The 17,189-nt window shown below is 39.2% G+C and overlaps 1 protein-coding gene across 1 annotated transcript in view; it reads right to left on the bottom strand.

Annotated features, from left to right (window-relative positions):
- Nucleotides 1–255: 255 nt before the first annotated feature.
- Nucleotides 256–17,189, bottom strand: part of fanca (FA complementation group A) — a 104,723-nt gene continuing 87,789 nt past the window's right edge. Inside the window, exons 35-43 of the mRNA XM_078544448.1 lie at nt 14,341–14,445; nt 13,005–13,117; nt 11,054–11,195; nt 9,422–9,478; nt 6,663–6,771; nt 5,506–5,581; nt 4,159–4,321; nt 3,007–3,096; nt 256–952 (exon numbers count right to left, since the gene is read on the bottom strand). Of these exons, the coding sequence (XP_078400574.1) occupies nt 845–952; nt 3,007–3,096; nt 4,159–4,321; nt 5,506–5,581; nt 6,663–6,771; nt 9,422–9,478; nt 11,054–11,195; nt 13,005–13,117; nt 14,341–14,445 (963 nt within the window). The 3' untranslated portion in view covers nt 256–844. The remainder of the gene's footprint in view (nt 953–3,006; nt 3,097–4,158; nt 4,322–5,505; nt 5,582–6,662; nt 6,772–9,421; nt 9,479–11,053; nt 11,196–13,004; nt 13,118–14,340; nt 14,446–17,189) is intronic.

Here is a 17,189-nt window from a genome sequence, read left to right as displayed (position 1 = left end):
AGCCAGTTAATTCAGCAACTGACTAAAACTAAAGGGCAAATATATATATATATATATATATATATAGAAATGATATTACAAACCATTTTCTGTAAGATATGATCTGACTAACCAAAGTACTTGTATGAACAGTACTAACTAGCTTATTGGTGAGACCACAGTAGTTTTATATTTATGATTAAAATGTTGATTGCATTGCCTTGTTGCATGAAGTTTCTTTAAATATCATTTGTGTTTAAATCCACACCAGGAACTAAATCAGTTCATAGCCAAATAAAAACTCCAAAATCAGTCCCTTCATCTCAGATTTTCACAATCAGAGAAAAATCAGATCCTGTTCATTAAATAACGCCTAAAGACAGTTCTGCAGACTATACTACCAGTTACCACAAGTTTGTTATGCAATGGACTAGATGACAAAGTTGATTCCTGGAACAAGATTGACATTTTAGTTTTACAAGAATAATGTGGCTGCAATTTTGGAACTGCCCACTGAATTCTAGAGAGGCAGTGTTTAATAAAACATCCAATTACTTTTTTAATGTTATTGCACAAAGTACTTTGAACCAATTCTCTGCATATTTCAAAATATCACAATGACTTCACTTTTTAATAAAGCTCAAACTCTGCAATGCTTTTGGTGAGTAATGCAAATTTAAAGATCATTCCATTTATAGTACAGAAACCTTTTGATTGCCCCAGGCAAGTAAACATGGAAAGCTTTTTGCTTTTGTATGAATGCTGAAATATATATCCATCCAGTGGTTACTCATTTTCAACACCTTGAGGAGCAATCTTGTAAAACTGCAAACATGTTAAATTTGAATTGTGTCCGTCTTATTCTTTATAGAATAGTTGGTTCCGAGTACAGTCCATCACTATTGCGGAGCTGCTGATGATGATGAAGTGCAGCTTTCAGCTCTGGATCAATGTCCTTACAAGCAGCCTGTAGCTAAAAAAGAAAACCATTACTTTTAAATCTTACACTGTTAGTAAAGTGCGTGTTACAAAATGTGTGGCTACTGGTGCCATTGAGAAAAAAATTGGGTAACAATATTTTAACTACTATTCACTTGTGCCTTTAAGCTGGCAACAGAACCTTGTAAAATTTAGACCAGCAGTTTTTTAATCTGTGGGAAACCTTGTGCAAATCTCAGTATACTGCTGATGATCACTTGTCATGGCAGCAATAGCTATGACAGTCAGGGCCATCTGCCTCCTGCTCAGAAAAACAACTACCAGAAGGTCCCCACTGTCAAACCCTGATCTGCAGCTGTTGTTAAGGAATAAGAGACTTCTCTTTAAAGCCTTTGTTTGCTGCTTGCTTCTGTCTCCTGAACCAGAGAGAAACTTGGAACAGAAAAACATAAATAGGTCCTCATCTCATGTAAACAACTAACTATATCCTTGTATCTATCACAGGCACGGGGAATCCACCTCACCTTGAAAGTACTGTAAATTTCAGGGAAGTAAAAGGTGTCAGAGACCTACCCTTTACCCTATTTTCCTCTACTTTGTACCATATAGGGGAAGTGCTGCATCATTAAATGTGTTCTTTGGTTAAGGCATTAAAACAATGCAGATTCAGCTTGTGGTTTGGGTGGAGAATAAAATTCCTGTCAATATCAGGAGAGTAGCTTCCAGTGTCTTGGCCAATATTCAGACTTACCTTTCTTGAGCAACACTGCCAAAAAAATATTGATTTGATCGCTTGTCTAATGGCTATATGAGCTTTTGCTGTTGCACTTCATTACTCTGTTCCAGTTTTCTTTGGATTTGTTCGTGCAAAATTTAATAGATCAACTAAAATAAAAGTGCTGGTGTAGTGATGGAACAAATTAATAACCAGATTACACTTCATTACCTAACAGCCTTCAACATTTCAAAATAATGTTGTGTCAGATGCTTTGGGGTGCTCCACATAAATGCAAGTTAAGTGGCTTTTTATGCAAGGTAGCGTAACAAGTTTTCAACAAAAACAAAAATAGCTGGAAAAACTCAGCAGGTCTGACAGCATCTGCGGAGAGGAACACAGTTAACGTTTCGAGTCCGAATGACTCTTCATCAGAACTAAAGAAAGATAGAAATGTGGTGAAATATAAGCTGGTGAGGGGGGTGGGACAGGTAGAGCTGGATAGAGGGCCAGTGATAGGTGGAGGCAAAGAAGAGATTGCCAAAGATGTCATGGATAAAAGGACAAAGGGGTGTTGACGGTGGTGATATTATCTAAGGAATGTGCTAATGGTGACATTAAGGGTAGAAAACAGGACAAACAAGTGGCAGATGGCCCTAGTAGGGGTGGGGTGGGGGGAGGGGAAGGGATCGAAATGGGCTAAAAGGTAGAGATAAAACGATAGATCGAAATAAATTTAAAAATAGGTGGGAAAAGAAAAATGTAAGTTTTTAATCTGGTTATTAAATGTCTAATTTTCCTTTGTACCTTGATGCTCTTAAATTGTAGGTACTTCAAGCAATTTAAAAACTGTTGTAACCAATCAGTACACCAGCATTTTTATTTTAGTTGATCTATTAAATTTGGCCTAAACAAGTCCAAAGAAAACTGGAACAATAAACTGTAAACCAGGTTTGCACAGGGCTGTTCCATAATCCATTTCTGCAAGCCTCAGGCTGTTCTTAGTCAAATTTTAAGTTAGAATTTAAGTTAACGAAACATGTAAAAGTTTAAAATTTAAACCAAAGGTTATGTTTAAAGATGCTTTTTTTCTGTTTTCATTATATAATAGTCATGGTTGCCAACAGTTTGTTGCTAAATGTTATTCTCAGGTCCAGTTGGTGCACTTTAGCAATATCACATTGCTAACATGGAACAAACAAGAAAAAAACAGCTACCATGTTTTCTCATGGATGCCAAATTTCTTACAGTCAGTATTTAAGGTAAAATAACTGGTAATAACCAAGTGAAATAAGGGTGTGTATATATAGAAGTTTGTGACTAACCATGAAATTATTATTTGCACTGCAATTAATTTTACGAGAAGCTCTTACCCTGTTCTGTGAAATGTTCTGAGCAGGACACTGTGGAATTGTACGAAGGAGGAACTGACGCCCTCGTGTTATTAATCCCAAAGGGTCAGGCTGGAAACAGAAGCAAAGTTTACTTCTTCATGATAACATTACAATTAATAGCTTTATTCAGATTTATTTCCTCCTGCATATTTCCTTACCTGAATTACAACATTTTGTTACCAAGTGAAATAAAACAGCTGCTTTATTTTGGCACTCAAACTCCTAATGCCAAAAAAAGGAACCAAGTTTGTGTCTAGTAATGAACACCTAACTGCATAGTGGCAAAATAATTCACAGCAGAAATCACACTTATGATTGCTTTGGAATACAATTGGCTGCTGTTGGTTTTGCTGGCTCTCTTGCTGTTCATCACAGCTGCAAGTTGGAGTAACATAAGCTGCTCCCATGCCGTGGTGGAGGCTGTCAGCAGGGAAGTGCAGCTGAAGACCGAGTGAAATAAAAGAAAGGCAAAGTGACTTCCAAGAAGTTGGCAATCACCTGTCAAGCAGTGAAAGCACCCTTTAAGATGGATGTGCTGAGTAGCAGCCTCTCATCTGGCCATGGCTACAGTTCCTCAGTTTTACTGAGAAAAGGCTTCAGAGCATGTCCGTTTCACTGAAGAAGCGCTTCCTATTGTGCGCTCGCCTTGGTGACCCTGGCAAGTTTCTGACAGCTCAGGAAATGGGTCCACTGGGTGTTAAAACAGAATGTAAGAACAACCTATTTGAATATTTAAATACCTTATCCAACACTTAGAAGAGGCACCCACTCACTTTCAGACCCACTTGAGTGAAACAGGGAAGAGGGCAAGATGATGTCAGGACATCACTTTAGGCGATTTAACTCCTGCACACACCCGAACCCAACTGCCCTTGCCTGTAAAAAAATGTCTTTAGTGTCACCTAACAGTGCAGCAAAGAAAGATCACAAGCTGCCTGCATGATAATGAAAGCAGTTAATAGTATTGAACAAAAAAGCAGATATTTTCTTTCAATGAAAATAGAAACAAACTAAACCACAAATTTAAAAAAACTTGTGTACACAGATTAAATTAGTGAACAGCAACATGTGAGGAAGAGATTGAATACTTCCTGTTAACCATCTATGAAGTTCTGCATTAATCATGTTTACCTGCTTGGAGCTTTGTAAATCACACTGATCTGAGGCTAAGATTATATCTTCTCCATCAAGGAAGTGATTGACCATTGCAGTATACAGAATGATGGCAACTGACAGGAAATCTGCATGTTTGATGATGGAAGAAAGCAGCTTTGGATCCAGACCAGGAATAAGGCTATTGGAAATTGAGCAATGTTGAAGACTTAAAAAAATCATTGTGCATTACAATTCAAAATCAAGTGTGTGAACTATTGGAAATTCTATTCTTATACAGTATCCCTTAAGGAGTTCACGAAAACCTTTCTTGTTTCAGAGCCCAGGTCAGAAGAAAGTCTTATACTGTGCATTTTAATACTTCATTAGTCAATTCCTTACATTCATCAATGGATAAATACTGCCAGATGCTTATAAAGGCACAATTACACAACAGATGTGAATCAGATTTACTTACTTGTACAACCAATGCAAAGTAAAATACAATTTCAAAATTTAAATTTCCAGACAATGACCATCTCCAACAATAGAGAATCTAACCATCTCCCCATGATGTTCAATGGCATTACCATAGTTGAATACACCATCATTAATATCCTGAGTGTTACCATTGATCAGAAACTGAACTAGACCAACCATATAAAATACTGAGATATAGTGGCAGGTCAGAGGCTGGGAATTTTGAGGTAAGTCACCTGACTCTTCAAAGCCTGTCCACCTTCTACAACAAGTCAGGGGTGTGATGGAATACACTCCACTTGACTGGATGAATGCAGCTCCAACAACACTCAAGAAACTTGACACCATACAGGGCAAAGCAGCAGCTTGATCGGCACCCCATCCACCACCTTAAACATTTGTTGCCTCTACCATATACAAAACGTGCTAAAGCAACTCACCGAGCCTCCTTCAATTCCCTTCCAAACCCACGATCTCTACCCCTTAGAAGGGCAAGGGGTGCAGATACATGGGAACACCACCACCTGCAAATTCCCCTCCAAGGAACACACACACTACCCTGACTTGGAATATATCACCGTTCCTTCACTGCTGCTGGGTTGAACACTTGGCAGTCCATTCCTAACAGCACTGTGGGCGTACCTACACCACCTGGACTGCAACGGTTCAAGAAGTTGGCTCACCAAAACCTTCTCAGGGCAGTTAGGGATGGGCCGTAGATGCTGGTCTAGCCAGCGACGCTCACATCCCATGAAAGGTTAAGAACAAATACTTGGTGAAAACAGATTTAAATCAAGCTACTTGGGGCTACATACATCTCTGACCTATCCCAAGCAGGAACAACATTTCTTAAACGTAAGCTGTTGATGAAGTGGTTTTAATTTATTTTTAAGTTACACATTATACCTGTAGAAGGCAACAGGGAGAAGTTTAATTTCCATGTCAGAGATCATGCTGTACAGGATCTGGTGTGACCCACGATCTGTTGTAGAGAGGAGGATAAAAGCAGAGTAAGGGGGCTTATATTGACATACAAAAACAAAATTCTATGGATGCTAGAAATCTGAAATAAAAACAGAAAATGCAGGAAATACTCAGCAGGTCTGGCAGCATTTGTGGAGAGAGAAACAGAGCTAATGTTTCAGGTCGACGACCTTTCATCAGAACTTGTAAAAGTTAGAAATGAAATATGTTTCTAAATTTTCCCAGTTCCGGCGGATGGTCACGGGCCTGAGACGTCAACTGTTACACTCTCCAGACATGCTAACAGACCTGCTGAGTAGCTTCAGTATTTTAAATTTTTATTGCTTATATTCAGATGTCCTGTGGAACTATATAATCATACATTTGATGATAAAATATCCACTCCAATCATGCTTGTTACTGAAACTTTAGAATCTGTTTAGCAGGCTCCCCACAGCTTTGCTGACATAGCATTTGTGCTGAAACTGATTTTATTCATCTCATTCTCCTCTTTACCACTTTGGTCGATGATAGCATCCTAACTCGCATCAAATCTCATTCATCCATCACCCCCATGCTCGCTGAGATACATTGGTTCCCAGCCTAGCAACACTTCAGTTCTAAAATTCTTATCCTTATTTTCAAATCATGGCCTTGCCCATCCCTATTTTTATGACCTCCTCCAGTCCTCCAACCCTGAGTGATCTCTGCGCTCCTTCGATTCTGGTGCCTTGTGCATCCTTGATCTTAAATCGCTCCATCATTGTGTTCATCTGCCTAGGCCCCAAGCCCTGGCATTCCCTCTCTACCTCGCTCCCTACCTTTAAGATACACCTTAAAATCTACCTCTTTGTCTTAACATCTCCTTAGACGGTTCAGCATCAAACTTTGTTTGATAATGTTCCTGTGAAGCACCTTGGAATGTTTTACTATATTAAAGATGTTACATAAATGCAAGTTGGTTGCTATAGTGGTGTTAAAAGAAATGGAGGGATCAACAATTATTTGGAACATCTTCAGTTTTGGGGCAAAATGCAAGAAGTGCATGATTCAGATGACAGCTAAACAAAGCTGGATTGGGACAAGGTGCTACAGCTTACCCTTGTTTGCCGCCAAAAATATATTAAGCCAAGATTTGTTCTGCTCCTCCAAAACCATGATCAGATCAGCACATGTTTTTAGTGTAACAGTTAAACCTGAGGATTCCTTCTAAAATAAAAACAACAAAACTGTCAGACTCTCAATAACATGGCAGAACCAGAGCTAAGCAGTTTCAAAGCACATTATAGATCATCTATTTAAATGGAATGCACATATTAAAATAACCCCAAAATACTCAAGATTATTTCTTAGTGTAAAAGACATGTAATGGTTAAAGAGTGAAAAACTTCAAGATCGCAAAGTTGCCAAAGTTACAGGTGAGTTCAACAAGTATTCCTTTGCTAAATCAATGTGTGTGTGTGTATATATATTTCACACTCGGACATTTCACTTTCCAGTTACATTGGGCAGAATTTTATGTCCCGCGGAAGGGCGCACACCCGACCCAATTGGGAGTAAAATAGTGCGTGATGACGTCAGGCTAGCGTCCTGACATCGTCACGCACTCGTGTGATATTTTGGTCAGCTGGCGCACACGAGAGTCGGCAGCGCACCTGCTGACAATTAAGAGGCCTATTAAGGCCATTAATCAATTAATTTAATCCTATTTTTCACTGCTGCAGGCAAATAGGCCAAACGGCCTTTGCATTTTTGAGGAAACCTCATCCATGGGCGGGATGAGGTTCCCAACAATTAAAAAATATATAAAAATTTTGAAACATCATTTTTATTATGATAAAATCAAAATACTGCAGATGCTGGAAATCTGAAACAAAAACAAAAATTGCTAGAAAAACTCAGCAGGTCTGGCAGCATCTGCAGAGAGGAAGACAGAGTTAACATTGAGTCCATATGACTCCTCATCAGAACTAAAGAGAAATAGAAATGTGAAATATAAGCTGTTTAAGGGGGGGTTGGACAGGTGAAGCTGGATAGAGGGCCAGTGATAGGTGGAGGCAAAGGAGAGATTGCCAAAGATGTCATAAACAAAAGGACAAAGGGGTGTTGACGGTGGTGATATTAGCTAAAGGATGTGCTAATGGTGACATTAAGGGTAGAAAGCAGGATGAGCAAGTGACAGATAGCCCTAGTGGGCGTGGGGTAGGGGGGAGGAATTGAAATAGGCTAAAAGGTGGAGATAAAACAATGGATGGAAATAAATAATAGAAATAGGTGGGAAAAAATATATATAATTTTTAGAAAAAAGGGGATCAAAAAGGGGGTGGGGATGGAGGAGAGGGTTCATGATCTGAAGTTGTTGAACTCAATGTTCAGTCCGGAAGGCTGTAAAGTGCCTAGTCGGAAGATGAGGTGCTGTTCCTCCAGTTTGCGATGAGCTTCACTGGAACATTGCAGCAGGCCAAGGATGGACATGTGGGCATGAGAGCAGGGTGGAGTGTTGAAATGGCAAGTGACAGGGAGGTCTGGGTCATGCTTGCGGACAGACCGAAGGTGTTCATGACCCTGTTCATGTGACTGAGTCACATGTGGGGACATGTTTCCTTAATTTTAAAATCTTTATTTTTCATTTTAAATTCTTCAGCTCCCTGAGGCAGTTCTGTGCCTTCAGGGATCTTTCAGTGCGCGCTCCCTCACGCATGTGCAGACTTCAGCACTCGGTCCTCCCGCCCCCACCCCAGCACGCTGGTTGGCCGTTAATTGGCCAGCCAGCATGAAATCACGGTCGGAGCCCGATCGCGGGCAGTGGTCCATTTTGTGGACGTTCCCGGACCCGCATGTCGTGCCCGCCCGACGAAGGGAAAATCCTGTCCATTGTAATTTTCTTTCCCTATCGGAAGCATTGGAAGAAATTTGCTTTATGATGATTTTATGTATCACAAAAATTATATTGCTATATGAGAATAATGGGTTCAGTGTGGACAGTAAACATCAGTATGGGCATCCTCCCACTTACATAATTTGATAGACATGCAGCAAATCCATTGGAGATGGGACTGTTTCACATGATGCACTTTTGCTGAAGAAACCAATCCATGAGAGGCAGGTTCTACCACAAGTGCCACGTATGAAGTGGTTATCAGGTATCCTTGTAGGTTAGTGTTTTCGGTGTTGGCACCTCCCATCGAGCTGCTGTAACCACTGATCGTTATTGTGGTGCGTGCCAACCCACAGGTAATGTCGCTATTCCCTTTGGTCATTGGCTAGTGTCTCCCACATGAGAAGATTGACATTTCGGGCCTTCATGTCACACTTGCAAGCATCCTTGAAATGGAGCTTTGGGCAGCCGACTGGTCTCTCTCTCTGGCTACCTCGCCATACAGAAAATCCTTGGGAATGTATACGTCTTCTATTCTATGAATGTGCCTGAGCCAGCAAAGTCACCTCTGCTTGATGAGTGTTGGCATACTTGTGAGATTTTCCTTTGAGAAGCCTGTTGCATTCATGATATTGTTCTTCCACGAGATACCAAGAATACACCACAGACATCAAAAATGAAAATTGTTAAGCTTCCTTTCTTGATAGTCATCCTTGCTTCACAGCCATGCCTATGCTATTGGCAGTTAAACATCTGTGTATATTTGACTTTAAAAAATAACATCATCCTTGAGGTATGTTTTCGGAAGTCCAGGTACAAAACCATTAATAGAAAACTATACACTCGCTTGCTTGCCATTCACATGAATGGAAAGTGGACACCTTCCAACAATATGAACAATGCACAGTAAAATAAAGCACCTTTGTCTTTAATCGGTACATGAAGCAAACTATTGTAGGGATGAAGCAATACTATGTTTACCTTCGGTTGCAATAGGGATGAGATCAAGTCCATCAAACTGAGATACAGCACTGAAACCTGGAGATGAAATAAAAAGAGTGAATTATGGACCAATTTTGATGAATCTCATGGTTTTTATACCACTACAAAACATATAAGATCTCTACTTCATTCTACACAATGTAGTTTCATGTAATAGCCTAAATTGAGTCAATGATTTTATCGGCAAATTCAAAACTATTTCATAAACTAATCCAAAAATCTTTACTATAGAGCACAAGGGTACTACAGGACTGGAAAGGATAAAATTTTAAAATGTGAAAGCAAATAGTGCACAGGTTTCTATCAAAAGCTTGGAGGTGATACTTTCACTGTGACCTTGTACATTAGACATGGCTTACCCCTATTATTGCACTCAGTTACAAGCCAACTGCATCTTGGCTATTAATTGTCAAGCCATACTTTCATTAGACTTTGGAATATTGACCATGAGATAGGTTTCAAATGTTTACCCCATAACCATGTAGTAGACTTCTATATGATTTTCACATTTTCCCAGAACATACTTAAAAAAAAAAGAGCATGACTTGTTTGCAGCATCATCATTTCATAGAAACATAGAAACTAGGAGCAGGAGTAGGCCATTCGGCCCTTCGAGCCTGCTCTGTCATTCATTATGATCATGGCTGATCATCCAACTCAATAGCCTCCTCCCGCCTTCTCCCCATACCCTTTGGTCCCTTTCGCCCCAAGAGCTATAGAAACATAAACTAACTTCTGTGGTTTAAAAATGACAGAAAATACCAAGAGGAAAATAAAATGAAAATGTGAAAGGAAAACAAGGAAAAGACAGATCATTAGGTGTGTCTGATTTACAATATCAAAGGGAAAGTATCACCTCCATGTTTATGATGTAAACTGGTGCACCATTAGCTTTTACGTTTTAAAATCTTATCCTTTCCAGTCCTGTAGTCCCCTCGTTGTATAATCACAAGAGTATGCATCTTCAGAAGGAAAAAGATATCTCAAAGCACTCAGCATTAATGGGCAAAACAGTAAGGAACAGGAGGAGTGTGAAAATTGGAGAGCACTAAGGTCAGGACCAAAGGTATAGTCAAAGAGAAAGGCATTGACGAGGTTTGTAAAACCAGAGACAGTGATCTAAAACTGCAAGAGCTTTGTGAAGACGACATAGCATTTTGAATGAATTGAAGCTAATGGAGCATCAAGGCAAAGAAGCCATCTAGGAGAATGTTAGAAGTCAAGCTTCAAGGTTTTGAAGGCACAGATTATTATTAAATGGGGAAAAGTAAGGTGGAAGCAGGCAATTTTGTGGAGATTTTGTTGATGTCATGGGCAAAAAGAATTTCATTTAACAGAGTGGATCTGCGGGAGCTTGGAGTTGAGCAGTAAGCAAAGGTTCTTACTGCTTTGTAAGTCCTATAGGTGGCAGCAAAGGCAGTCGACAGAAACCTGACAATAACCAAAAGATGGCTTCAGTTTTACTGGAGGAAATGTTGGCTTATCCAGGCCTTGACAGAAGCTTTTTAACTGATGGAGGCGGCGCTGGGTATGTTCAGCATTTATGTGGAATCTATCAATGAGGTATACTATCAGGTTGAAAGAAATGAGACAATAAAAGAATACATTTACCAGCTCATTTTCAGCACAGATCTCTCTCATTATTGTCGGAAGTATCGTCAACCCAACCTTCCTTTGCAGAGTAAAGTATAAAAAGGCACCAAGAATCCAGGGACTATCAGATGGAAGACTTTCCATTTTCCCTGAAAGTAACCTGCAACAATTTAAGAAGAAAAAACTGAATATATAAACTCCCTTTATTAAATCTTGTACTTCAATCTGTAACTGCAGGTTGTGAAGTGGGGAGAGGCGACTGAGGACAAATCCAGAATGCTCACACCTGTTATTTTGCAGCATAATTTTTTTATTCATGTACTCCCAAAATTTACCTGGCAATATAAAATAAAGGAGGAGCCCCAAAAGTAAACATATTGCCTGTGGAATCACAAGGAAAAACGCAATGTATTTCCAAAACATAAGGATAGAGATATTATCCATACTAGATCTTATTGAACAACTTGAATTCTAGTTGAGCTTCAATTACCATAGTTAATAAATTGATGGCTTTTTTTTTTATTGTAGTTTTCTCCCTGCCTCTCCTGAGGATGTAGACTTCTCACTGAGCTCTGATTTCATGGTTTGCAGTTGCCTTCCAGCACCTTCCCCCAGTAATGTTATTCAGTGTTGGCAATGAGTGTCTGCAGCCAGCTTGACAATAGGGAGCAACAGTCAACTCTGATAGGACTTCACCCAACATCTACACCCACCAGTAGGATCCCTGCCTAATGTAATTCCTACCCCCAATCCAGGAGTGCTGAAAGCAATTTTAACACCCCTACAACTGCTCCATATAAAATCAGGACTGACTAGAGAATCATAGCTGTGACCCCTATCAGCAAATCACTGATAACATCAGTTTATTACCTCCCTTAATCAGTGAGGTTATCTCGAATCAGCTTCTTGTCAGCAAGTCTTGACCCAATCAACTTTTACTTGTTTTGTGCATTTTAGTTGTTCAAGAGAGGAAGAACTTCACCACACTCCTCAAATTTATCATTTTTGAATGGGGCCTAGGTCTCTTAGGGTTCCTTAAGCTAGAAGTTTGAGGTAAATCCATCCCCTTTTATACTTAATGGGATTTGTTTTGCTGCTGAGAGACATTTCAATGGGTGTTTAATAATTCCATAATGAACACTTTAATAAAGAAAGGAGTAATTTTGAACCGTGTGCATTTTTAAATACACCGTAATTTTGTTGATGATAAATTTCCATGGACTAATAACCGAGTCCATGAGTAAAAGCTTAAATTCTGTCAGACTTTGAAACATGTATTCCCATAGAATGTTTAATGGTGACGATGACGCAGCAACTGCCTTTTCAGTAGACATTCCAATTTCTCAATTAGACTTTAACATAATCTCAAAGAGCCTTTTCTTGGTAATTTAATTAATCCCTGCACATCAATAACTTTAATCAACACCTACTCAAACATTATTACTGGATTAGCTAGTGTTTCACATCCAATTTTCTTTAAACAAGTAAATATTACGTTGGTGTCTACTGTCTATCAATACTGCAGTAACAAGCCATGCATTCTGATCTAGTGGAAAATGAGATCACAATCACAGATCTGATCTGTAAATTCCTTGTAGTAAAAAGCAATGTTCCAGAGTAGGAATTCCTGAAAGGATAACCTTCACTGGCAGAAACATTCTCACAGGCACTGTATCCCATAAAAGGAAAAAAAGATAATGCACTAAGTGTAACAGAAATACTGTTTTTAAAATGATTTTTGATGTGTTTGTTATGGCATTCTGATAGCACTGGAAGAGCATGTTATATGTTATAATAGAGTAATTACTGTGTATCACCGCTTTAAGTAGGATCTGTATTTAGCTCCACAGAAATGTAGGTACAGGAAAAGCACCATGTTGGGTTTCACTCTCTAAATAAGCTTGACCTGTCCTAACTTGGCTTTCATTTCTCAAGCAGTAATGATTTAGCCACGTATTTCCTGGATTACCTGTTGGCCCAGCACTGGTTGTCTACCATCTTCTGTAGTTCTCTGGGAAGCGAAGTATCACTAAACTGTTTCCATTGTGTGATCAGAACTGGCTCCAGTCTCAGCCACCAAAACTTCAGGAATAAGACACAACAGGTTGACATTAACCGTAGTTGACAAAAGGGTTAAGGCTTAGCAGTTTCATATTCAAAGCTCTTTCTGGGATAAAATATCATTTCTTAACAAAAAGACAAATGATGGTCAATCCAAATAGATCCCCAGGAGACAGCAGTTACAATAAGGTTGTGGGGCTAGGTTAAACACGCTAAAGAAATATGAAACTTAGAGTCAACTATTCGGATCTCTGAACTTGAGAATTTCCTGAATTATTCATTTTCACAAACGTAACTAATGACGTTCAGCAACTAAACTTGCACCTAAATATTCTGAGATTGCCATTTTTATTTGGCTGTACAGATCATCTGAAGTCAGTATATACGATATTCTGAAATAATTTAATAGATTTGAAAGGAGAAACTGGATAATTTTATAGTTAACTCTTGGTTCAAAGTGTTCTGGAAAGCCCCCACTCCCATCCCCTTCGTCAAAGTGAGAAAGATTAATGTTGGGAGTTGGAACAATTTTCCACTTCTAACATACTCAGGCATGCCTCAACCACCTCAATATTTTAAACATATTACTTTTAGTTATACGCAAGGTTAGCTACTTCTTATTAAGGTGCTTGTGCAAACAAGACATTTTATATCATTACCCAAAATTGTGCATGAAGTGTAATGAATGATATACAACACAATTATATTTCACAAGTAACCTTCAAAGGGAACAAACCAAATTTTAAATGTAATTCAAAGCACCCTCTCCACAGACTATTTAATAATTACACTAACTGTTGAAGGAACTTTGCTTGATATTTATCATAATCACATAATTAGGGGTTCATCACAACTCAAGAGATTTTATACTGAGTTTAGAACAGTGATTTAGGGATATATTTAGGTAGATACATCTTGGGTGTGCAGTACTCAATTACAAGGCACAAGTTATCATTTGACCATGTAAGTTTATAATCACATCAACCAATTTTATGTTAACATTACTCAGATAGCCTAACATACAGTAGATATGTGAACATACAGTACATTAGTTAGTGGCTAATTAGATTATGATAAGAAATGTGCTTTGATTGAATGTATTATCCTGAGACTTCAGTGTCTATTTCCCATAGGAAGAGTATATAAACGCATGGAAAAAATGTCATTGCTGAGTCAAACATAAACAAATAAAGAGAACAGCAATGTTTACACATAAATATTATGATACATCGAGCTGCCTTTACCGTTGCAGATAAGAAGAGCAAAGGACAGTGTGCTCTGGCCTTGTTCAGAACTTCAGCAACAACACAATCTGGTTCTTCACATTCGACACAAGTGTTAAGTAAACCCTGAAACAGAGAACATGTTACATATTCATTATAACACCATGAAAATTGATTTTATTTCAGAATATAAACATAAAAGCATTTCCTTATAGGGTGGCAATATTTTTTATATTTAAGGTAGCTGTGGCCAGGGCACTAGGTAATGAGTTCTACTTTCTACAGGATATAATTAAGAGACTTAAAGATGAATGATATGTCTTCAGTTTTTTTTTTAATATCCCCGTGCACTTTCATGCAACAACCAACAAGGGGAAGAGAATGTGTTTTAATTAAGATGGGAATATACATGCAGATTAAATGCAACAGTATACCACATATTTACTCGACAACTCTCATCACATGCATAGGAATTGCTTGCACAAGCACAGTCTGACCTATTATTACCACATGTAATGATGTCAACAGTAATGGCCCAGATTTTGCTGTCAAAATAATGGACAGGCTAATGTTGCTCGCTGTTATTTATGCACAAATGGTACAGCAATTTCAGATGAGGAGTAAAAGCACAGATAAACACGGATATCCAAAAGTAGCTGTCCAAGTTGCATCGCTGCGCCTCTTACAAAAGAGATTCTTTATTCTTACTAAGGACTTGACTCAAGCAACCATGGAATCATACATGAGTTACTGAATTTTATTCATGAAAACAAAACTCTCACTGAAAGTTATGTTTGTTGTTTATATTGTATTGTATATCTAAGTTTGTAACACTGCAGCAAGCCTGTGATTGCTAAGGGATTTATCCTAACCATATGACATGAACCAATTATGTCAACCTTGTGATGTTATGGGCCCCTCTCTACTAACCATGTCCAGGCAAGAACACACAAGGTAAACATTTATTTTGCTATTTTTGTTGAAGCTTTCTTTTCCTTAAAGCTATCTTTAGTTTTTCCTCAACTTTTTTTTCTTTCATGCAACAAGGCCCAACCCATTTATCCAGTTGAACAGATTGATCTGAATCATTGTCTATTCATCCTCTTCTAATTGCCAGGAAATACTGCCCATTCTTCTTCAGAATACAGATATAAACTCAATCCATATTAGTTTATCCATCCAGAATAAAAGACTTATATTCCTCCCATCACATCATCTTACTCTCAAATGCGTAAGATTTTGCTTTCCCTGAACTTCCTTTAACCGCTTTTCAAACATTATACCTTTGTTCTTGGTGGTGGCAGCCTTTTCTCTCATAAGACAATGATTTGTACCCTGGTGGCTTAACTCTGTGTTAAGCATCGCTTCAGGAGCCCCACTCTGGCATGGCTGTCTCTGCCACATTTGCTGCAGTGGAAGACAACGGCCAAAAAGGTGCAGGATTAGCTGGCCTCTGTTTTCTCTGGGCCCTCTTCTTGGCCAGCTGAGCGGTTTGTTTCTTCTCCCTTCTTCCAATGACCTTCCAAACAGTCAGCCTCCAGAGGTAACAGCTGGATATATCGTAATATTTGTGACTGTCTCCCAGTTTTCACTTTCAATGCCCGCCATCTTCATATTTCGCTTGCAGGTGTCCTTGTGGCGGAGGTATGGACACCCAGGAGATCACAACCCAATGGCAGTTCGCTGTACAGAAGGTCTTTGGGTATACGAACATTACCCATCCAATGAACATGGCCAAGTCAGCGCAGATGTCATTGACATAGTAATGAGTGTATGCTGATAGAATTAGCACACTCCAGGGCCTCCACATTGATGATCTCATCCTGCCAAGAGATGCCATATCTTGACACATCTTTAAATAGAGCTCCAGATTAACCTCAGTAATGCCTTTTAATAACCTAGGTACCTCTGCAAGGTGGGGAAGGAGTCCTTTCCAACTCTCCACCTTTCAAGATGGCAGATTCCTGGTTTCCTCAGTTCTTCCTCATAACTAATCCTTTGCAGTAGGGATTAATGTTGTGGCTCTTCTCTACACCCACATTAAGGCTTGAATCCTTCCCTTAGACTGGTGGCTAAAGCAAAATTTGAGGAACACATTCTGGCCAGGACTCTATAGTATGACCTTCTTTATTCATTCATGAGATATGGGCGTCACTGGCTAGGCCAGCATTTATTGCCCATCCCTAATTGCACTCAAGAAAGTGGTAGTGAGCTACCTTCTTGAACTGTTACAGGAGGGTGCTGACTGATTAGCAAGTGAACTCTGATTGGTAGTGGCATTATCATGGAGAATACACCAGGGAACAGTTAACTGCCAAGCTTTTGTTTAAATTCGAACCAGGCAAGTTGACTCTGATTGGTCAAGGCATGGCCACGGCTTGACAGCAGCATCCTGTTAGTGAAGAATACCAATTGTGTTGTTACTGCATAGTTGCAGTGCGGAACGGCTAGCTTCACCTGTTGCTCAAATTTTTGAGACACATTACCTTTCCAGAGTAATCTGAGGTAGACTGGGCACTTTTCAGGACCGGAAGTGGTGGCCTTAGGCTCATTCAAGAGTTTGCACAATATACAGCAAGCAATGATCTGATCGGAGTAGCCATTATGGCTATAATGGCTGTTCTGCCTACCACACAAATGAGTAATGTGATATATGAATTTCAGTGCAGATGTGTTGCCACGTATGTAGACCATATGTCCCAACGACTGGTGGATATCAAACAGCACCCTTTGGTTGTTTGCTATAGGCAAAACACTGACTGTACTTAACCAGCCCATGCTTTCAAAATTCAAAAGTGTCGAGCATTAGATGTGATTCCATGGTTGGACAACACTTACTAAACAACCCCAACTGTGCTAAGAATTACACA

This window comes from Cetorhinus maximus, chromosome 6, assembly GCF_964194155.1.
Source record: "Cetorhinus maximus chromosome 6, sCetMax3.hap1.1, whole genome shotgun sequence".
NCBI lineage: Eukaryota > Metazoa > Chordata > Chondrichthyes > Lamniformes > Cetorhinidae > Cetorhinus > Cetorhinus maximus.
Note: the sequence above shows the minus strand (reverse complement) of the source record. Positions and strands in the feature narration are given on the sequence as shown.